This window comes from Rhincodon typus, chromosome 25 (assembly GCF_021869965.1).
Source record: "Rhincodon typus isolate 14 chromosome 25, sRhiTyp1.1, whole genome shotgun sequence".
Classification (NCBI taxonomy): domain Eukaryota; kingdom Metazoa; phylum Chordata; class Chondrichthyes; order Orectolobiformes; family Rhincodontidae; genus Rhincodon; species Rhincodon typus.
Genome location: NC_063356.1, coordinates 9,987,585 through 10,011,520, shown reverse-complemented (window position 1 = coordinate 10,011,520; position 23,936 = coordinate 9,987,585). Strand labels below are relative to the sequence as shown.

The 23,936-nt window shown below is 41.9% G+C and overlaps 1 protein-coding gene across 3 annotated transcripts in view; it reads left to right on the top strand.

Moving 5' to 3' along the window:
* Window positions 1-23,209, top strand: part of LOC109922628 — a 65,636-nt gene extending 42,427 nt beyond the window's left edge. For all 3 annotated transcript variants that reach the window (XM_048612009.1, XM_048612012.1, XM_048612010.1), the window contains 5 exons: window positions 2,752-2,920; window positions 4,159-4,691; window positions 9,089-9,144; window positions 13,988-14,039; window positions 19,060-23,209. In XM_048612009.1, the coding sequence (XP_048467966.1) occupies window positions 2,752-2,920; window positions 4,159-4,691; window positions 9,089-9,144; window positions 13,988-14,015 (786 nt within the window). In that variant the 3' untranslated portion in view covers window positions 14,016-14,039; window positions 19,060-23,209. The remainder of the gene's footprint in view (window positions 1-2,751; window positions 2,921-4,158; window positions 4,692-9,088; window positions 9,145-13,987; window positions 14,040-19,059) is intronic.
* Window positions 23,210-23,936: the final 727 nt, after the last annotated feature.

Sequence of the window (23,936 nt, the reverse complement as noted above, 5' to 3'; positions counted from 1 at the left end):
TTTCTGATGAAGGGGCTAGGCCCGAAACGTCAGCCTTTTTGCTCCTATGATGCTGCTTGGCCTGCTGTGTTCATCCAGCTCTGCACCTTCATGGAGAGCAGTCAGGAAAGATAATGCATCAATCATTGTTTTGAGAGAACTTTGATGTTAAAAACTTTGTAGACTTGCATGATCTGTAGCCCCTATTGCAATACACTATGCTCAATCATTATTGCATTTGCTGCAAGCCTGCCTGTGTTTTTCTGCCACACTATTCAAGTTCTGTTTCTGACAGTCAATGTATACAATGCATTCAGGAGAAAGAATTTATTTTCTCAGTGTGCCTGACTGCAATGTTTCATTTGTTTGCCTTGGGTACGAGTGTAGTCTGTACCTTTTACCACCGAGTCTCAGGATCTAAGTGACCTGTCGATGAGAGGAATAGCTGTGTTGATAGGCTCCCATCCCTCAATAGGATCCATTGGATTCAACTGAGGTACTCGTGTCAAATCATGTGATAGTTTCTACCAGCTTTTGCGTAGGGATGTACCTCATCATTCGAGTGAGCTGGCCAAATCCAGTGAGAACCACAAGCCCCTCTCAGTACCTGAGAGTTCCCATGGGGGGGCAGAATCATTACTGCATTATCCATGTATGAAGAGGAAGTTGCATTATTGGCAGTGCTACAAGAGAGGGAGCCCCTACATTATGCAGCAGCAGGACTAATGTTTGCAGAGAGGCCATATCTTGGGGGATTGCAGTCACCACTATTTACAGAGGCTAGTGTGCTACGGTGACAGTATACATGTTGCCCACGTTGCACAGATTCAACATTCTCACCACCTAAACACCCATACAAGTCTCTCAGGGATATAGCTCCCAAGCTCTGGTCAGTGTAAAGCTATTGCCGTTTTACAAGAACTCCATGTATACAAGATAGCATTACACACAGATTATTGATATAGCATAAACAAGCATAGTGGAGGAAGTCCGTTAACTGGACAGCTGCTTTGCAACACATAGTGATGCCAAATGCCACTAGCATCGGTTCTTTCTCTCTCTCTCTCTCTCTCTCTCTCTTTCTCTCTCTCTGTTTCTCTCTCTCCCTGTCCCTGGGAATTTTCTTTCTCTTTCTCTCTCTATCTTAAGGAGGGGAGGTATTAGCTATTTTCTGATTGTTATCCAGTTCAGAATCACGGTAATATAACAACTGGTCAATGGCAAAGTGAAGCTTACATTTATATATGTGTAAATTCTAATGTAAGACATGTAAATGATCCATGAAGTAATAGGCTTAGCTGAGAAAAGTGTTAATACTGCAGAAATAGTCAAGTAAAGATTTTGAAATACTGAGAAATGTATGTGAGGAGTTAGGAGTGGAGGATAGCTGTAATGTAGAATAGTTGACAAGGTAAAATACTACCATGATACAAAGATATTTGTTTAGATATCTGAGTTACCGTAAACACTTCTGCAATCTGCACTTTAGGGAGGATGTGTTGACCTTTTAGGGAGTGTAATATGGATTTACCATGTTTATAACTGGGCTATCTAAAGTTAAATTATGAGGAGAGATTATGTAAACTGAGATTATGTAAAATGTTCCTGATTTACAGCATCCACAGTTCTTTTGGTTTTTATTATGTAAACTGAAATTCTATTTCCCACAGTCTTGAAGGTTAAAGAGCGATTTGATCTAAGTTCTAAGGTTTAGAGGAACAGATAGGGAATGAAGCTTGAGTATTAGCTGTAGCTCAGTCAATCTCACTTTTGCCTCTGAACAGAATGCTCCTTGGTTTAGGTCCCAGTCTAAGGCTTGAGCACAAAAAAGCTGAGGGAGCATTATACAGTGAGAGGTACTACAGATAAGGCTTCAAACTGAGACCCTGAATGAATGTACCAGATGCTGTGGCACTATTTCAATGAAGAACAGAGGAATTATCCCTGGTGTCCTGCCAATATTTATCCTTCAGTCGGCATCATTAAATAATGTTGCGCCTTAGATCCCTGTTATACATTTACCCTCTCAGCTTAAACATATGCCGACTCTCCCACCCCAGGGAGAAGACCTTATCTATTTACCCTATCCATGCCCCTCATGATTTTATAAACCTCTATAAGGTCACCCCTCAGCCTCCGATGCTCCAGGGGAAAATAGCCCCAAGCTATTCAGCCTCTTCCTATAGCTCAAACCCTCCAACTCTGGCAATATCTTTAAAAATCTTTTTTGAACCCTTTCAAGTTTCATAACATCCTTACTATCACAGGGATATAGCTTTCTTCAAAGAGTAAAGGTAAGAACTGCATCTATGCACAAAGGTTATTAACAAATTAACACATTTTAAACCTATGATTGATAGGTATTTGCTGACTAGGAATGGGACGTAGCTGGGTATATGGAGTTAGATCAACAATCAGCTTTGCTGTCGTTGAATCACAGAATAACTAAGGTTTAGGAGCTGATGGAGAGAGAAGATAGAACTTAGAGGAGAGAGGCTAATCTATCATTTAATGTCCTAGTCTTCCCTACAGTTTCTGCCTGTGAATGCGAGAGTTGCATAGAAGCTCAAATTATTGACCAGCTTGTCACAAGGGCTGGAATTGTGTGAAATACTCAATAATCAATTCAGTTATCATTGTTTAGAAAGTGTCCAATATAAATGTGTTTAATTGGGCTTGTTTATATTTGTTGTATTATATACATTGGGATTTTGAAGATGACTTGTTTAAAAATTGGAAATAAACACTTCCTTCATTTGTTTTGTTTCACAGAGCTCCCATCAATGCTTGATGCCAGACACGAAGGTTGTTACAGGGTGTAAAAGTGATCTGTTTGCTTACTTCCATGCTGTCTTGGATCACTATATATACATATTTGACCAGTGCAAGTCAGTAAAACAAGCCACAGAGCAGTCAGAGGGCTATCTTTCCTTCCTGAAAGGTAACTGGGATTCTATTGAATTTCACAGCCCTACAGAATTCATTACCCTTCCTTTGAAAAACTACCGCTAATCCCAAACACCTAGACTTTTCACGCATCCTTGTAACTTTCATCTTTGTTCTTTAACTTGTCTGCTCTATGACTTTATTTCCAAAGTCGAGTAACTCCTGGATTTACTTCAAAAATACTAACTTGTTTATCTCAATTCCATGTCTGCCTACTTCTTTCCTTCCTTTGAAGTTTAATCATGCATTTTGTGAACTTTCTGTGCAGTCTTACCTCCCAAACATTGCCCACTTGAGCAGAATCTTCAGCCCAGACCATCTCGCCTCTTATATAACATTCTGTATTCACTTCCAATATTACATTACATGGCCGAAGACAGGCTTATGGTGTGAGTTTGCAGATTGGCTAGTAACTCATTAAGTCATGCAACAGGCCTGATGGGCTAAATTGGGAAGATGGTGGTGAAGTGTTAATGTCACTGGATTATTAATCTAGAAACCTTAGCTCTAGGGATATGGGTTCAAAACCCAATGTTGCAGCTGGTTAAATTTGAATTTATTTATTAAATCTGGAATATAGGGTAAGTCTCAGTAATGGTGACCATGACAGCTGTCATCAATTGTTGTTTAAAAAAAATACCCTTCCAGTTCATAAATGCTCTTTGGAAAAGAAACCTGCTGTGCTCACCTGTTCTGGCCTACATGTGACTCCAGACCCACACCAATGTGGTTGAGTCTTAACTGCCCTCTAAAATGGCCTGGCAAGCGCTCAGTTCCAGGGCTGTTATGGATGGGTAACAAATGCTGGCCTTGTCAATAACACTTGCATCCAGTAAAATAACAAAGGGGAAAAAAAAATCATCCTTTACTCCAAAGTCCCCGTCTCTTCAATTGTACGTGGCCCAGTCTTTACAATGTTGTCCTTTATAGTATTATCGACTAAATTCTGCTATTCTACCCAGCTCCTAATCTTTATGGCTACTGTCTCACTGACATTATTTCCTTTCTGTTAATGTTTGTTGAAATTTGGACAGTTGATGTGCTTTCTAGTGATTTGACCATGATCTGTGCAGTTATCGCAGTGTTACTAAGTGGATGATGTCCTGTGAAGGGCTAATCACAGGGATGAGCCAGTTAGACAGAAAAGAATCTGAAAGGCATCTTAAGAAAGTGGATATGGGGCTTAAAGCAAACATTCTTCCAAATAATTAACTTACTCGCTTATTCCCGTAGCCTCCAACATTGCTGTTGCTTCAAATTGCTGCCTGATTGACCTGCACAATGGATCAAGTTCAAGCTATTTTTACAGAAACTCTCCCACAAAACCTTTGTATAATGCGAGTACGCCAGAACCTTTCTGCTCCTTGATGTCTCCTGTACAGAGTGTAACTCGTTACAAGCTTATCCCCAGCATAGAAGCCACGTCTGCAGTGACCAGTGTAGTCACAGAAGATGAAAGTGCAAACACTGTTACTAAAAAGGATACATTATTTGGCAGCACAACTGATGACCCACATCACAGCAGCGTCAACTTAATGCAAGCAGAGGCTAATAATGGTGGAAGTACTGTGCCTAATATGCTGCCTGCGTCAATCTCTGCTACGTCTCCATCACAGACTATCAGGGGATCCACTGGAAAAGCAGGAACAGTTAATCCACTTGAGCAGCACCCAAACTCCCATATATTTCAATATCTATTCATAGGAACTGCAGTTGCACTGGTTCTCGCACTCGCTGCACTCGTTCATTCACATTTCAAGATAAAGGTAAGAAGTTGTTCTCCTCACTTCTCAGGTAACATGACTGCATGTTCCATCTTAAGTTTCTACTGGGTTCCATTTCGTGACTGAGAAGAGAACGAATAACTCAGGGGAGCTGAGTTTGCCTTCAGAATGTGGAGCAAAAGTCCAAACTGGGAGAGACACCTTAAATGGTATTTAAGAGCAGGTTGAAACCATTGCGAAATGGGGTGAGGGGGATGTTCCACTGGCCAGTGTTAAATGAGGCATGAGGGGTGTGGTGGAATGTAGGCCTCCATGTAAATGAAAATCAACTGAAGCCAAGCAGAAATGAATGGAATGTGTGGAAATAAAGTAGAGGAAAGTTCTTTGTGATGTGCAGTCCAAGTGAAGATTTCCAGTCTAGACTTCTGTGGGGATTTTTTATTTATTATTTTCATGGGATGTGGAAGTCACTGGCAAGACCACTGGTCTTGTTGCCTCATCCCCAATTGCCCTTGTTTTGTTAGGGCATTTCAGATTGTTAAGTGTCAGTCACATTGCTGTGGGTCTGTAGGCTAGACCAGTTAAGGATAGCAGATGTCCTTCACTGCACAACATTAATGAACTCCCAGATGGATTTCTACAACAGTCAATCATCATTTCATGGTCACAAATTCTAAGAGTAAGTTTCAAGTTCAGATTTGAACCCATTTCCTCAGCGCATTAGTTTGGGCCTGCTGGATCACTTGTCCAATGTCATAACCACAATGCCACAATAACTGGTGGGGGATTGGGATATACCTGACCAAAAAGGTGTAAAAATGCCCCATAAGTAAGAGAAATAGGTTCGTTTGATATCATTTGTGTCCTAGCAATGGTGGACAGTAAGGACACCTGTTCACCCCAGTTACACACGTCGCCATGGAGAGCAAGAAGGGACATATCAAATGTAAGTGACTTCTCAGCTGATCCTTGAGCAGTCAATTGCACAAGCTTAGACATTATTAATATATTTTAGTTTCTTAACTGTCTAATTTATAGGACAGTGTCCTTTCTCAGTGGCCTACATTGCATCTGATTTTCCTCACTCCTCAAATATAAAATGATTCTCCTGATATTTAAATCCCCTCATGACCTTGCATCTCTGTAACCTCCTCCAGTCTTAAAAAACTCACCTGAATTTCAATGCCCTGAGTCTACCTGCTTATGCGTGCTCCCTTCATTCCACCAGTGCCCACTGTACTTTGGACTATACGCTGTTAAATTTGCTCCCTAATCCCTTTGACCTCTCTATCTCCTGCTCCACTTATAAGATCATCCTTAAACCCATTACTTGGCCATGCTTTCGGCCACCCCTCCTAAAGCACTTTAACTTAGACGCAAATGCAAGTTGCTCTTAGGTTTCTGTGGGGATCCAATCTGGGGCTAATGTAGTTGTCCGAATTCAAAGCAGTATTTATAGAAGGATGTGCGGGGTATAGAAAATCTGATGTTGTCGTCATAGGCTATATTCTGCTCTCTTTTTTTGTTGTTCCTATTTGGTTGGAGTGTGGCCCACACGCACAGACAGAAAAGGTACGTTAATGACTCACAAAAACATCAGTCAGCCAGCAAGTTCTGCACCATGCTAGAATTTCCATAGCCAACACCAAAGTGTGTCATGTTTTGACAAGCAAGGCAGTGAGATTGAGGGCAGAGGCTACATCTGCAGCTACACTTCAGAGTAGCTCGAGCCTATCAATCTTGTTCCCTTAATTCTCTAGCAACAATTTCTCTAGCTTCCAGACATTCCAGAATTTTCTGTAGTGGTCCGTTGGTTGAAGTCGGATAGCTTAATACCTGCCTACAAATGATGCTGTGACCGCTGACTTGCATCGTCTTCCAGTTCAACAAAACCCCAGATTAAAATTCCCCATACCCCCTGCGGTCTTGCCTCTCCCGATCTCTGTAACCCCCTCAAGCTTTACAACCCTCTGCAATCCCAGTGCTCCTACCATTCTGGCCTCTTGCGTGTTCCCAATTTCTACTGTCCTGTTGTTGACAACTTGTCATCAACTGTCTTAAATGGCAACTTTATCAGCTATGATTAAGTAGCAGAGCAGTGTGATGAGCCAAATGACTTAATCCTGCTTCAAGTCTTATGGCCTTCTGGAAATTCCCTTCTAAAGCTTTCAGCTCTGTCTCCTCCAATAAACAGTCTATACAGCAGTCAGATGTAGGTTGGAATGTTTCACTGGCACAACTTTTCGATACACTTGGCAACAAACAGGCCCTGTAAACCAAGGTATCAAACTGCTTCAGTAATATCAGGATTACACAGCATTTTTTGCAGCTAAATCATTTGAGCTTACCCAAAATAAGTAGAAAGAGGCTGAATGTGGGTAAATGAACAGTGGTGAGGGAGCAGAAGTTGTATATGATTGTGTATTTCAAAGGGTGTTCTAGGCTGCTGAACTATAAGAGGGCGCTGCTTGACAAAGTAGATTGCTGGAATGATAATATTGTTGGTACTAGTGTTTAGGCTAATCTTCGGGAGATATGAGGTCAAATTCCACTGCAGTTGGGCAATTTTGATTCCATTCAAAGAAAGCTAATAGCAATAATGGTCAATGTGAACCTAACAAGTTTTTGTAAAATGTCCATGTCATTCTGGTGGCTCAGTGGTTAGCACTGCTGCCTCACAGTGCCAGGGACCCTGGTTCAATTTCCAGCCTCGAGCGACAGTCTGTGGGGAGTTTGTACATTCTCCTTGTATTTGCACGGGTTTCCTCCAGGTGCTTTGGTTTCCTCCCAAAGTCCAAGCAAATGCAGCTTAGGTGGATTGGCCATGCTAAGTTGCCCATAGGGTCCAGGCATGGGTAGGTTAGGTGGATTAGCCGTGGGAAATGCAGGGTTACAGAGATAGGGGAGGGGGTTGAGTCTGGGTGGGATGGTCTTCGGAAAGTTGGTGTGGACTTGTTGGGCCAAATGGCCTGTTTCCACACTGTAAGGATTCGATCAATAATGCCGTTTAGGGGAAGAAACCTGCTGTTATTACTCGATCTAGTCTACAAGTGACTCCCAACCCTGAATAACATGGTTGACTCTGGCTGCCGAGTTAGCCACTTGGTTACATTCAAGAAAGTGGCTCACCATCGCCTTCTCAAGCAACATTAGAGATGGGCAAAAAGTGCAGAGCCAGCCAGAAGGACCTACATCAATGAACGAGTGAAGGCAGTGGCCTAATCCTGTTGCACCAACTTCTCAGAGGCATTAGTGAAGGGAGACAGTAGTGTAACGTCAAAGTCACTAAACTAATCATGTTGAAGCTCAGAATAATGCTCTGGGAACATGGGTTCACGTCTCACTACAGCAATTGGTGAAATTTAGACTCAATGAAAACCAAAGATTTATAAAATCAATGAGGGGCACAGATAAGATGAATGGCAAGGGTCTTTTCCCCAGGGTGGGGTGTCCAAAACTGTGGGGCATAATTTTAAAGTGAGAGGAGAAAAATTTAAAAAGGACATGAGGGGCAACCTTTTTGCACAGAGAATGGCTTGTGTGTGGAATGAACTGCCAGAGGAGGTGGTGGATGGAGATAACAGTTACAACGTTTCAAACACATTTGGTTAAGTTCTTGAATAGGAAACGTTTGGATGGATATGGGGCCAAGCTCAGGCAGTTTAGGGTGGGAACATAATTGGCATGGACTGGTTGGACCAAAGGTTCTGTTTCCATGCTGTATGACTGTATAAAAGTCTGGAATTGAAAGCTAGCCTCAGTAGTGGTGACTATGATGACTATCACCACTACTTTCCTTTAGGGAATCTAGCACCCTCAGCAGGTCTGGCCTACATGTGACTCCAGACACACTGCAATGTGATGACTCTCAATTGCCTTCTTGTTTGCTTGGCCATTTCATTCATAGGAAGGGCAATTAAGGATGAACAACAGATGTTGACCTTGCTAATGGCACCCACATTCCACAAAAGTGTTAAAAAAAGTAGTTCATTGTTGTCTTTGGCATGACAGGAGACCTGCTTGCTGATGAGCTCACCTTTATACATTGTCTTGTATTTCTTTATATTCATTAAAGGCATCAAAGATGTGCCGTTTGGTTTGATGATTTCAGAATTTCTCCCAGAAATTTGTGTTTCTTGGATTCTGGGACAGTATTTTAGTTAGGGCTATCATCATTAATGCCATATTGACTGCCACCCTTGTAAAGAAACTGAATGGGCATTAGCATCAGGATCGATGGTCATAAAAATCATTTATGGGTCATGATGGTGAGATGATTTATGGAAAACTGTATTTGAATTGGAACAATGCCATGCCATCTGTAGAATTCAGCTGGCTGAGAATGGTTATGTGAGAGGAGTAATGACACAAAATGCTATGAGAAAATTATCTCAGTGCCACTTCTAGACTTAACCTGATCTGGTTTTTGTTTGTTCCAGAGGCTGAAGCAAGGGTTCTGGAATGAAGTCTTCCGAGTCCGTAACTCAGCAGCCAGGTAAAATTTGACCAAAATTTTAAATTCTGTAGTTTCCTTAAAATATATCACATGCCTTTCCTTCCTCCGGCTTATGAGGAAACAAACTGGTTACTCTTTCCCTTCTGTCAGCAGAACGCAGAGACCAGGAGTCAACTCTCTGTCCCCATTAGCCCTATCTTCTCATCAGTTGCTTCTCAGTCGCATTCCTCCAAGTTTCTGCCTCCTTGGAAGTTACCACAAATTCATTAACCAACTAGCTTTGATAGATTTATCTACATCTGAACTCTCCTGCTTGCATGTCAGTGGAGCAGGAGCATTTTACAAAATGGGTAACTTTGTTTGCCATCACATTTTTTGGCCCCGCCATAGGTAGGTCAGCGCAAGGACAGGTGCTGCAGTGGGTAGTGTTCCTACCTCTACGGCAGAAGGTTCAGGTTCGAGTCCCATTCCAGGACTTGACAGTCAAGGATAGGGGGATTTATAACATGGCCAAACAGGTTGATGGTCAACTTGCAAATGTGTCCAACACACAGATAAGAGAAATTTCTGGTTACCCATGTGGTGTAATGAACATTGGAATGTCATGTCACCATCCATTGCTCCACTATATGATATGCAATCCTTAGTAAAATCAATATCAATATCCTTTCATTGTCACGTGTAATTGCATATTGCTGTAGCAATGTGGACTTCCTGAGTGGACTGTACCATAATGTCTTCGCTTAAATTGATATTACTTACTGGCCAATTGATTAGTTGTGGAAGATTAAGGCCGTGGTTACTATAATAACGCTAATGTATTTTTGTGTGTGTGTGTGTGTACCTGAGGCAAATGTATCCACATGTCAGGAGTGAAGTAGTCTCAAGTGAAAGGAATTTGTGTGAGAGAGAAAGAGGCTGTAAACTGTCCAGAAATTCGTGCGGTTTCTTTGGTTAGTGAGAAAACCAAGCTGAAAAGTCAGGGGCTGTGGCACAGGATACACAGGTATTGAAACCAATTAGTAGAATAGGCAATGTCAAACTAACTGGATTCTGAAGGACTGCAGATTGTAAAAGGATGCAAAGTCTGAAGGGGGTCCAGATGAGCATGATTAGGACTAGGAGTTACAAGTTTAATTTAGTAAAACATGGATAAGGGATCTAATATCAAGTACTTCAACAACTCCACCACTATTCAGTAATCCTGCAGTTTTTAAATGTTTCATCACTGCAGTAATGCCACATATATAGTCTTCAGCTTCTACATTGAGGACTGCATGACATGTTACACCATAGCAACAGGTTAAATGGCTGTACAGGTTGAATGTGAATTCTTAATGCAATTTATCCTTAGCATAAAATAGAAATAAAACTTTGCTGTGACATGAAATTCCCATTGAAAAATATAATAGTCACTCGGTCCAATCTGCAAGCTATCTTCTGATTTAATAATCTGAGGAAAAGTGAATGAAAACTTAGAACAAATATTAGAAGGTCCTGCTGCAAGTTGCAGTCTTGAGTTCCCTTATATAATTGGCAACTTGGAGGGGAACTTGCCGGTGGTGGTAACAAGATGTGGAGCTGGAGGAACACAGCAGGCTAGGCAACATCAGAGGAGCAGGAAAGCTGATGTTTCGGGTCGGGATCCTAAGGGGTCCAGACCCAAAACGTCAGCTTTCCTGCTCCTCTGATGCTGCCTGGCCTGCTGTGTTCCTTCAGCTCCACGCCTTGTTATCTCAGACTCCAGCATCGGCAGTTCCTACTACCTCTTGCCAGTGGTGGTGTTCCCTTGCATTTCCTGCCCATGTCCTTCTAGGTGTTAGGGGTTAAAGGTTTGAGGGGTGCTGTTAAAGGAGGCTTAGCAAGTTATTGCAGTGCATCTTATGGATAGGACACACTGCAGACATGAGTGCGCCAATGGTGGAGGGAGTGAATGTTGAAGGTGCTGGCTGGTGTGCAAGTTAAGTGTCTGCTTTGTCCTGGATGATGTCAAGTTTTTTGAGTGTCTTTGGAGCTGCACAAATCCAGACAAGTGGGGAGTATTCCATCACACTCCTGACTTGTGCCTTGTACATAGTGGACAGGCTTTGGAGAGTGAGGAGATGAATTCGTTACTGCACAATACCAAGCCTCAGATCCATTCTAGTAGTCACAGTATGGATGGCCCAGTCTGTTTCTGGTCAATGGTAATGCCCCTATCCCCAGAAATGATGAGGCAGATGAGGTCATTGGTGCTGTGCATCACTCCCAGACATGACGTATACTGTTCATATTATTCTGTGTCGACGTTACCATTTAGCCAAATAAGCTAATCAACTTCGGCAGAAATATTTACCTACAGTGAAACTGATGATTTCATACAGTTACACAGCCTTTATCTGCTATCCAAACAGTAACACAGCAAGTTACAGTCTTCTTCCTGTATAAACAACAGTTCATAGTTCATAACCACAAACTTGTTTATTCTTAAGTAGGTAATTCCTCACCATCGTACCACGAACATTAAGATGACCATTGTATTTGCGGCTTCTCTCAAAGCATATTAGCATGGATAGAGGATTAGCTAACTAATTGAAGACTAATAGTTGGGATAAGGGAGACATTTTTAGGATAGCAATTTGTAACTAGTGAATAAGACTAGTTTGCTAGCCCTCTCCCAGTGAATGTTAATCATTTACAAAACATGCTTAACTGTAAGACCATCAGCGATAGGAGCACAAGTAGACCAGGGATCAGTGATGGGGCCGCAATTATTTACAATATGAGTGACTTGGAAGAGGAAAGTGAATGTACAGTAGTTATTGACACAAAAATAGTTGGAAGGCAAGTGGTGAGGATGATACATAGACTCTGCATTGGGAAATAGACAAGTTAAGTGAGTGGGCAAAACTTAGCAGATGGAATATAACATAGGGAAATGTGAGGTAATGTACTTTGGCAGGAAGAATAGAGGAGCTGGATATTATTTAAATGAAGAAAGACTGAAGAAAGGTACAGAACAGAGGGATTTCGAAGTCCTCATCCATTAATCATGTAAAACTAGCATCCACTTTAAGGGGGTAATAGGGAAGGCAATTGGAATGTTCAGTTTTATTTCAAATATAATGGAGTATAAAGATAGAAAAAATTTAGTGCACTAGAGAGATCACAACTGGAATCTGAGAATAGTTTTGGGCCCCTCATCTAAGGAAAGATATGTAGGCATTAGAGGGAATGGTTGCACTGTCTTATGAGGAGATGTTGAGTAGATTAGGCCTGTACTCATTGGAATATAGAAAAGATGAGACAACCTTATTGAAACATTCTGAGGGAAGATGTGGAATAGTTTCCCTTGTGGAAGAGTCTAGCACTGGAGGGTATAATCTCAGAAGAAAGAATCATACATTTAAGATAGTGAGAGGAGGAATTTCTTCTCTCAGTGCATTGTGATTCTATCAAATTCTTTACCACAAAGGGCTATCGGGCCTGGTATCATTCAAAATGTACAAGGCTGAGCTAGACAGATTCTTAATAAGGGAATCAACAGTTATGGGGAAAAGGTAGGAAAGTGGAGTTAAGGATTATCAGATTGGCTATGATCTCATTGAATGGTGCAGTAGACTTGATGGGCTGAATGGTCTACTTGTGCTTCTATCGATGATGGTCTTACAGTTAAGCACGTTTTGTAAATGATTAACATTCACTGGGAGAGGGCTAGCAAACGGAGTAGACCAATTAGTAAAGTTACATCACTTGGGATTCAGGGTGAGCTTGCCAGTTAGATACAAAATCGGCTTTACAGTAGGAAACAGAGGGAGGTGGTGGAGGGTTGTTTTTCAGATTGAAAAGTTGTGACCAGCGATGTTCCACAGGGATTGGTACTAGATCCATTTTTGTTTGATTTTTATAAATGATTTGGATGACAATGTAGGAGGCGTGGTTAGTAAGTTTGCAATTGATATCAAAATTGGTGTTATAGTGAAGAAGGTTACCTAAGATTACAAAGAGATCTTGATCAATTGGGTCAATGGACGGAAGAGTGGCAGATGGAGTTTAATTTGGATAAAATGAGATATTGCATTTTGAGAACACAAACAACAGCAAGAAGAATGCACTTAATGGTAGGGCCCTGTGTGGTGTTATGGAACAGAGAGACCTAGGGGTTCAGGTACATAATTCTATGAAATTTGCATCACAGATAGACGGATAGTTAAGAAGGCATTCAGCACACTTGCCTTCAATTATTCAGACCTTTGAGTAGAAGAAGTGGGATGTCATATTGAGGTTGTACAGGACATTGGTGAGGCCTCTTCCAGAGTACTGGGTGCAGCTCTGGTCGCCCTGTAATAGGAAAGATATTGTTAAACTGGGAACGGTTCAGAAAAGATTTACCAGGATGTTGCTGGGCATGGAAGGTTTGCGATATAAAAATAGACTAGAAAGAGTGGGACTTTCTTCACTGGAGCATAGGAGGTTGCAAGATGACCCTATAGAAGTTTATAAAATCAAGAGGGGCATAGGTAAGGTGAAAGACAAGGATCTTATCTCTAAGGTGGGGGAGTTCAAAACAAGGGGGCATATATTTAAGGTGAGAGGAGAAAGATTTAAAAAGGACATGAGGGGCAACTTTGCTAGAGGAAGTGGTGGATGCAGGTACAGTTACAACGTTTAAAAGACATTTGGATAAGATCATGATTAGGAAAGATTTGCAGGGATATGGGCCAAGTGCAGGCAGCTGGGACTAGTTTAGTTTGGGAACATGGTCAGCATTGACTGATTGAACAGAAGGGCCTGTTTCCGTTCTGTATGGCTCTATGAGTTATCAAATAGTAAATTGGTTAAGATTTGGCACTGAAGCATTGCTCACGATGTTCACCAATCTCCTGCAATTTTCTCATTACAGTGAAAGCTTCCTGGTAACGGAAGTCTAAGGGTGATAAAGGAGTGGGAGAACGGTAAGTCTAAGCTGTACTTCCCAATAACGGTAATGATCCAGTGAGTGGGGGTATATATACAAGACCAGTTCTTTTGTTGACAGGTACTAATGTCATACACTGTCACACTGTTTAATAGGCCATTGTTTTATCCCGCATCCTCACCAGTGCTGCAGCTGCCGTACTGTGGCAGTGACATTGGGCTGCTAAAAGAAAGATATTTTAACTGCCTTTTGGTTGAGATGTCAAACCAAGCTCAGTCTTCCCTCCCAGGTTAATGTAAAAGTTGTGATGGCCCTGTTACAAAGAAGAGAATACAGCTTCTGCGCGCTGTCCCGGCCAATATTTTTCCTGCAACCCATGTTGGTAAATGGATGATCGCAACATTAGTACATTGGGGCTTGAGGGGTACTGTGCTACCACATTTCAGCATCAGCCTTAGCTCAATGATTTATTCTACTGCCAAGCATCAAACTCTTTCCTATTATTCTGTAAATAAATATACCTTTCAGTGTGGCACATAGCTGTGTAGAATCATGGAAGGAGGCTTGTCATGTGTGGGCTATTTCAACTGAAAGAACTAACAGTTTGTCCCAATTTCTCATTGTTTCCCTGAACTCTGCATTATTTTTCTTTTCAAATTTATAACCAGTTCCCTTAGAAAGTTATCATCGAGTCTGCATTCAGAGATACGTTGGGATCCAATTGAGACAGTTGAGTAAAAATGTCTCCACATCTGACTTCAACCTATAACAACACTAGCTTTATAAAGAACAAAAACAAAGTTGCTGGAAAAGCTCACCAGGTCTGGCAGCATCTGTGAAGGAAAAAACACAGTTAACATTTCGGGTCCGGTGACCCTTCCTCAGAACTGATGGTGGCTGGGAAAACGTTAGTTTATATGCAGAAAATAGGGAGGTGGGTGGGGTAGGGAGTAAACTATAGAGTAGAGCCTAAAGAGAGAGAAGAGCAGTTGGACAGACAAAGGAGTTGATAACAGTCTGGGAGGGTGAGTAGTTGTTAATGGGAACTGTTAGTGACTAACAATAGGTGGTGTGTAATGGCAGGCAATGTGATAACAAGGCCTGGTGTGTGGGGTCTGGGACATGGGAGAGTTTAGGCCCTAAAATTATTGAACTCGATATTGAATCTGGAGGGCTGCAGGGTCCCCAAGGAGAAAATGAGGTGTTCCAGAGCTTGCATTGAGCTTCACTGGAACACTGCAGCAAGCCAGAGACAGAGATATTAGCCAGGGAACAGGCTGGTGCATTAAAATGGCAGGCAACTGGTAGTTCAGGGCCTTTTTTAGCAAACAGAGCATAGATGTTCTATGAAGCAGTCACCCAGTCTACGCTTCGTTTCCCTACTATAGAGGAGACCACATTGTGAGGAGCAAAAGCAGTAGACTAGATTCTGGGAAGTGCAGGTGAAGTTTTGCTTCACCTTGAAGGTATGTTTGGGCCCTTGGATACTGGGGAGGGAGGAGGTAAATGGGCAGGTGTTACACCTTCACCGGTTACAGGGGAAGATCCGTGGGGCTCTGGATGGTGTTGGGGGTGAAGGAAGTGAGGAAGCAGGGTGTGAGGATGTATAATCCAGGTAGCTGTGGGAGTCGGTGGGTTTATAGTGGATATTAGTGCGCAGTCTATCCCAAGAAATGGAAACACAAATGTTGAGGAAGGGAAGGGAGGAGTCAGAGATAGACCAGGTGAAAGTGAGGGCAGGGTGAAAATTGGAGGTGAAATCGATGAAGTTTTCCAATTCCAGCGAGAGAGGGAAGCAGCACCAATGATATGATCAGTGTATCGGAGAAAGAGTTGTGGGTGGGGGCCGGAATAGGCCCTCACGGAGCAGAACATCTACATTCTGCTCACAAAAAAGACCCTGAACTACCTGTTGCCTGCCACTTTAACACATCACCCCATTCCCTGGCCAACATTTCCGTCTCTGGCTTGCTTCAGTGTTCCAGCAAAGCTCAACGCAAGCTGGAAGAACAACACCTCATTTTCCGCTTGGGGACCCTACAGCCCTCCGGACTCAATATTGAGTTCAATAATTTTAGGGCCTAAACTCTCCCCTGTCCCAGCCCCCCACCCCACACACCAGGCCTTGTTACCACATAGCCTGCTATTATACACTACCTATTGTTAGTCACTAACAGTCCCCATTAACAGCTATTCACCCTCCCAACCAGATCGTTATCAACTCCTTTGTCTGTCCAACTGCTCTTCTCTCTCTTTAGGCTCTACTCTATAGTTTACTCCCTACCCCACCCACCTCCCTATTTTCTGCATATAAACTGACGTTTTCCCAGCCACCATCAGTTCTGAGGAAGGGTCACCGGACCCGAAATGTTAACTGTGTTTTTTCCTTCACAGATGCTGCCAGACCTGCTGGGCTTTTCCAGTAACTTCTGTTTTTGTTCCTGATTTACAGCATCCGCAGTCCTTTTGGTTTTACCTAACTTTATCAAGTCAGGCGCAAGTTCTCCTCTTAGGAGCACATTCCAAATTCTTGCAAATGGTGATGATGGTGAGCCCTCTGCATTTTAAAGTTGGAGTAGGGGGCTGGATATCAATCAGAAATGCGTCAGGACCCCTAAAGAAATTTCAGCCATGCTGCAGTTTTGCACATAGCTATGAGGATAATCCTTAAGAACCTTTCTCATATTTTGCAAATTGATGGGAACAAGAATAGACGTTTCAGCCCCTTCTCCATTGTTCATACTGCACCTCAACTCCATTCATAGAAACATAGAAGATAGGTGCAGAAGGAGACCATTCGCCCCTTCTCCACCATTCTTCACAATCATGGCTGATCATCCAACTCAATAGCCTAATCCTCCTTTCTCCCCTTAACCTTTGATCCCGTTTGCCCCAAGGTCTTTTCTTCTTTATTCATTCATGGGATGAGAACGTCACTGACCAGGCAGCATTTATTGCCCGTCCCACTTGCCCAGAGGGCAGTTAAGAGTCAACCACATTGTCATGTGTTTGGAGTCACAAACCCGGTAAGGATGGCAGTTTCCTTCCCTAAAGGACGTTAGTGAGCCAGATGGGTTTTTCCAACAATCGACATGGTCATCATTAGATTGTTAATTCCAGATATTTATTGAATTCAAATTCCACCATCTGCCTTGGCGGGTTTCGAACCCAGGTACCCAGAACATTATCTGGGTCTCCAGCGATAATACCGCTCGGCCATTGCCTCCCCTATCTAGTCACCTCTTGAACACATTCAATGTTTTGGCATCAACTACACCCTGTCCTAATGAATTCCACAGGCTCACCACTCTTTGGGTGAAGAAATGTTTCTTATCTCCATCATAAATGGTCTACCCCGAATCCTCATACTGTGACCCCTGGTTCCAGACGTACCCACCATCAGGAACATCCTCCCTGCATCTACCCTGTCCAGTCCTGTTAGAATTTTATGTTTCTATGAGGTCCCCCTTTATTCGTCTCAACTCTAACGAAAACAATCCCAACCTAGTTAATATCTCGTCATATGTCAGACCCACCATCCCCGGAATCAGCCTGGAAAACCTTTGCTGCACACCCTCAAGAGCAAGAGCATCCTTCCTCAGAAAGGGAGAACAAAACTGCACACAATATTCCAGGTGTGGTCTCACTAAGGCCCTGTATAACTGCAACAACACATCCCTGTTCCTGTACTCGAAACCTCTTGCAACGAAGGCCAACATACCATTTACCTTCTTTACCACCTGCTGCACCTGCAAGCTTACCTTCAGCAACTGGTGCACAAGGACACCCAGGTCCCGCTGCACACTCCCCTCTCCCAATTTACAGCCACTCAGGTAGTAATCTGCCTTCTAATTTTTGCTTCCAAAGTGAATGACCTCATATTTATCCAAATTATACTGCATCTGCCATTGACTTGCCCACTCACCCAACCTGTCGAGATCATGCTGAAGGATCTCTGTATCCTCGTCATAGTTCACCCTCCCACCCAACTTGGTATCATCTGCAAACTCGGAGAAGTTACATTTCATTCCCTCATCCAAATCATTAATATATATTGTGACTAGTCCCAGCACCGATCCCTGTGGTACCCCACTAGTTACTGCCTGCCAATTTGGAAATGACCCATTAATTCCTGCTCTCTGTTTCCTCTCTGCCAACCAGTTTCCTATCCATTTCAATACACTTACCCCAATCCCGTGCACTTTAATCTTGCACAATAATCTCTTATGTGGCTCTTTGTCAAATGCTTTCTGAAAGTCCAAATATACTATATCGACTGGCTCCTCCTTGTCAACTCTGCTAGTTACATCTTCATAGAATTCCAAGAGATTTGTCAAGTATGATTTGCCCTTCATAAATCCATGCTGACTCTGTCTGATCCTGCTACTGTTTTCTAAATGCTCTGCTATGAAATCCTTGACAATAGATTCAAGAATTTTCCCCACTACCAATGTTAGGCTCACTGGTCTATAATTCCCGTTTTCTATCTGCCTCCCTTTTTGAATATCAGAGTGACATTAGCCACCCTCCAATCTGCAGGAACTGTTCCAGAGTCTATAGAATCCAGGAAGATGATCACCAATGCATCCACTATTTCTAGAACTACTTCCTTAAGTACTCTGGGATGTAGATTATCAGGCCCTGGGGTTTTATTGGCCTTCAATACCAACAATTTTCCAGCGCCATTTCTCTACTAATATTGACCTCCCTCAGCTCTTCCTTCTCACTAAGTCTTGCATCCTCCAACAATTCTGGTATCCAATTTGTGTCCTCTTTTGTGAAGACAGAACCAAAGTATGTATTCAGTTCCTTTGTCCCCTATTAAACATTCCCTCTTTTCTGTCTCTAGGGGACCTACATTTGTCTTTACCAATCTCTTTCTCTTCACGAGAAAGATTAGCTGCTTAGCTCCATATCCCTTTATGCTGCTAGCTAACAGAGTAGAATTAAACTAATGGCAATACTTCAAAAGTATGTTAAGAATAAATTCTAATGTTATTTTGTTTTAAGTGTTATATTCCCTGCAGATGGTAAAGTTCTTGTCTTTTTTATTGCAGCTTTGTGAACTCCATGGGCACTGGCTTCCATGAAGCAACAAATGGCTTTTCTTCACGTATTAATGCAGCTGGAAATCCCCTCAAATTCCCCTGAAATGTTCAGTGAAGCCTGAACTGTGTGTTATCATCGTGCTGGATACTGGCTGCAACAAACTGGGCTGCACCCCGAGCAATTTGAGCACTCGAATTAGCAGTGGTGAAAAGACAAACAATCTAAGGTCCCTGCAGCACACAAAAGAGACTTTACATTTTATGTGACGTCACCAACTGGGCAATACTGGCAGCACAATGAGCAGTTTTGTGTTTAAAAGCAGAGAAGGAGTATGAGCTGAATAATTCCTCCCAACTTGTCCTATACCTAGCTGTTTCTGTTGCTTCGAGTTAATCGAGGGGAGTGTGAGCTGTAACAGTCATTCAAGACTTTCTGCAAACAGTTGCCTCTTAATGAGAAATTATTTTTATATTTACAAAAGAGAAACTGCATAAAGAGTAGAATAGTAGCCAAAGCAAGAGTTAGAGTCTTCAAAAGTTACCAATATTCATTGAGCTTATCGACTGGCATCACCAAGTCACATCATGTTAACAATTTCTGGTCGCCATGGCATCACTGAGTCAACTTGATGCAATGTCACTATTGATTTATTAATCTATTAACACTTGGTCTTTGTAGAGCTTCTAATCCAATGGTGTCAACTCAGATCACTGGATTACTATTGGGCCTTAAAGACATCAAGCCTACTCTCCTTTAAAGGCTCACCTGAAATCTGTAAATTGTACTTTGCCTCAACTGTGCTACAACTTCTTCCAGCTCCAAGAATTCTGTTGATAATGAAGTTGTGTTTAGTTTGTTGGTTCCTGATAGCACTGACAATGTTGGAAAGTTGAGATGAATACATTTTTAAAATAATTTCCACCAGCGTACGTGAAAAATGTGATTTCAGAATAACTTTGTTTAAGTGAATTTTAATGTACCGCTGTACTTCCTTGACTAACGTGTGGGCGTATGGTGTAGAATTTTCACCAACTTGATTGGAAAATTAATGTGTATCTGCACTTCCATTTTCTCAGCACTTTTTTAAAAATTGGTGATTGTTCATATTTTGCGCTTTTTCTCTTTCATTCTTTAATGGATGTGATAGATTTTGTTCCATTGCTCAAATGGTTTTCTTCAGTATTACCAATTGCCACTAATTATTAATGCCAAAATCCTAATCCCTGCCTTTATCAAGTCAAAGCTTCCAAAGCTGCCTCTCCCATCATATGTCAACCTCCCCCCAACTCCCTCGAACAGCCACATGTATGAGTTCCTTGGCCTCTGTCATAAGATGCTACAGGCCATTCAGCCACTCGATCCTGTTCCATTATGCAGTAGTGGTACTTTCAACTGATGGCTTTAGCTCCTACTTCTAATGCCTCTTTTCCCTCTGCTAGCGGGTCTCAGGAGGCACAAACTGCCTCTCCTGCATAGTTTGGATTCTTGCTCTCTTTATTCTACTGTCATTTCCATAGCTGCTAAAACAAAAAAAGAACCAGACTGCATTACTATCACTATAGCACTTTTAACTTAGTAAAATATCCATTGGTACTCCACAGAAGATTTCATTAAACAAATTCTGCCAAATATTAGAATAGGTAATCAAAAGTTTTGTCTTCCGGTAGGTTTTTAAAGAGTGCCTTAAACAGAGAGCCTCGAGAGAAAATTCCAGAGCTGAAGTCCTGTGTATCTGAAACAGTAGCTACCAATGGAGTGAACAAAATTGCAGTGGTACACAAGACCAGAATTGATGGAATGCGGGTAATTTCAGAGGGTTACAGGGTTCGAGGAGGCTGTAGAACTAAGGGAGGGTGAGAACATAAAGTTGGCAGACACTAGCTGTACAGGATCTGGTGAGGTTGCACCTTAATCTCTTTCCTTAAATATTTATATACCTACTCAGAAATAGTTCAGGGAATGTTCACTTGACTGATTCCTAGGATGGAGAGGCTGTCTTATGAGGAAAGGTTGAGCATATGCTCTTAGAAGTTTGGATGAATGAGAGGTGATGTTATTGAAACATGTAAAATTCTAAAGATGTTTGACTGGTTTGACATTGAGAGGATGTTTCCTCTCATGGTGAAATCTAGAAGTAGGGAACACAGATTAAATATTAGGAGTCTCGTGTTTAAGAGGAGGAATTTTTTTCTCTCAGATGGTCTTCTCTTTGGAATTCTCTTCCAGAGTGAGCAGTGGAGGCCAGCTTATTGAATATATTCAAGGCTGAGTTAACAGATTGTTGATTGACAAATGAGTCAAGCATTGTAGGGGACCATGCAGGAAGGTGGCATTAAGGTTACAGTCATATCTGTTATGATTCTATTGAATAGCAGAGCATGTTTGAGGGGCCAAATAGCCTATTTCTGATCCTATTTCTAATGATCAAAACAGAAATGATCATGTCTTGGCAAGCAGGGAAGATGGGGAAATGGGATTTGGTGCAAGTTACAAATGGGCAGACTTGGTGACGGAGAGGATTTTCCTAAAAACCTGTTGCCTGATATCTTTACAGTCCCACGGTAATGTTTTTAGAAATCCCAAAAGGAAATGCTGGTAAATGGGACAAGATTAATTTAGGATATCTGATCGTCATGGACGAGTTGGATTGAAGAGTCTGTTTCTGTACTGTACAACAGCATGACACTTTGACCTCTCTTTAACTTTGTTATCAACCGCCTTCTCAAGTTCTGTTTTCTCCTTCTCGCTCTTGCTTTCAGTTCTTATCTTCCTCTACACTGCATTGCAATTTGGGATATCGCTGTCTGTATACAGAACTCTAGTAGCCATTGAAGTCATTGTGAGCCATTTTTAGCTACCTGAGCTTCCAAAAATGATAATACTATCTACTGCATGTTTGTCACAGTATTATTACACAGCAGAATAAAAATTTAATTGGATAAGAATTATTAGCAGCAATCTGGGAATTATATAGATTGGGAAAGGAATTCATGTGGCAATGACAGGTTTGTTTTGTGTTGATGCTGGAACAAGATATCGTAATAGTTTAGATTATGTATTTGACACCATTAACATACCAGAATGTAAGCTGGACTGATGATGGGGTGCCTACTCAGGTTTGATTTATTCCTTAAGCTTTCTTTATGTTGCCTCCAACCACCCTGCCCAGTCAATCAACCGTTTTCTTACCATTTCCTTTAACTAAAGAGAATTTTGAAAAGAGATTCAGAGATAGTGGGAACTGCCGATGCTGGAGAATCTGAGATAACAAGTTGTAGAGCTGGATGAAGGCTCCAGACCGGAATCGTCAGCTTTCCTGCTCCTCTGATGCTGGTTGGCCTGCTGTGTTCATCCAGCTCTACACCTTGTTATCTCAGAATTTTCAAAAGCTTTTTTTTCAATTATTTTTTTCTCCCTGGTTGTCCTGGGGATTAATCTTTAATTCCTAGCAATGCTGGGAGATTGGAAACATGTAGACCTGTCATGTTCTTCAAACATCAGGAGTAGGTAAGCTCTTTCATGTGTGTAACCAAAACCGTACACCCAGTTTAAACAGCCTCTGTGTTTTGCTGCACAAAGTGCAAGAGACAACCTTCTCCACTAGGTTTCATTGGCTAAATGACCCTGAAAGAAGACATGCAATATTTAAGCTGGCTCACTGCTTATACATCTTGCTGTGATGGATTCACAACATGAATAAGTTTCCTAAATGTGGCTTTGCAACATGTTCAACATAGCGTTGTGGTGTTTTCATTTGAAGAAGAGAGCTTCGTGCACTTTTGACGTTAGCTGGTGATGTAAGAATGTCAGTGAGATATACAGACATTCTCTTGGTAGGCCATGGTGGTTTGCAAGCTGATTTAAGAACAGCCTTCCAGCCAGGGGATACTGTACAACAACGTTACTGCAAATGTGACATATTGATGTACTTGACGTTTGACTTCCTCTGAAACCTGACACATTTTGACAAGTTGAGTGGTCTACCAGCGAAGTGTGACTGTCTTGATATTTTTTGATGTAATGTGTGGGTTTCACCTTATGAGGAGACATGACATGAGCTGGCCTTGTGTTGAGGGTTGCTTCTGCTTCTGTTTCTATATTGTATTCAAGGCACAGTGCATAGCAAACTGAAGATTAAATGTACCAATTACCATGTGACTTGTCTTTTGTCTTATTCTTTCATTGGTGTCTTGACAACGCCCAAGCTCTCCTGTCAACCTTTGTGAAGTTTGACTCTAAACACCATGCCACAGTAAGATGTAACACTGCACAGTGTCTTGTGAATGTTGCAACATTTGGTATGCAGTTAAAGCTCAGGTTTTGGAAATCTGGTGCCTAAGGCATAATAATGCAACACTTTAATGAATAGAGCAAAGAGGTTAAAGCAAAACACAGTCAGTACTGCAAATCTCAAATGAAACACAAATTCTTCAGGGGACTGGACAGTGATACTAGGTGGATGTTTCTTTTTGTAGGGGGATACTAAAAATAGAGAACATTATGTTGAAATAAGAGCTACCCCTTTTAAGTCAGAGATGAGGACTTTTTCTTCCCTCACGAGGTCTTCCGTGGAATTTCCTTCCCTTGAAGGTAATGGAGGCATGGCCTTAACATTTACACATATTGAGTTGATGTATTTCTGATGGACAAGAAAGTCAAGAGTTATGAGTGGGGACAGAGAGAAAAACAAGGCTAGGACAATAACCAGATCCGCCACAATCTTACAGACTGGTGAACCAGACTCAAAGGTCTTTTCATTTTCCTCTGTTCCCAAAATACCTGACATACTCAGTGGATCTGATGAATGGTCACAAAGCTGAATCACTACCTATTTCTCTCCACAAAGTCACTGCCAAACCCTGTTGAGTATTTTCAGCATTTTCCT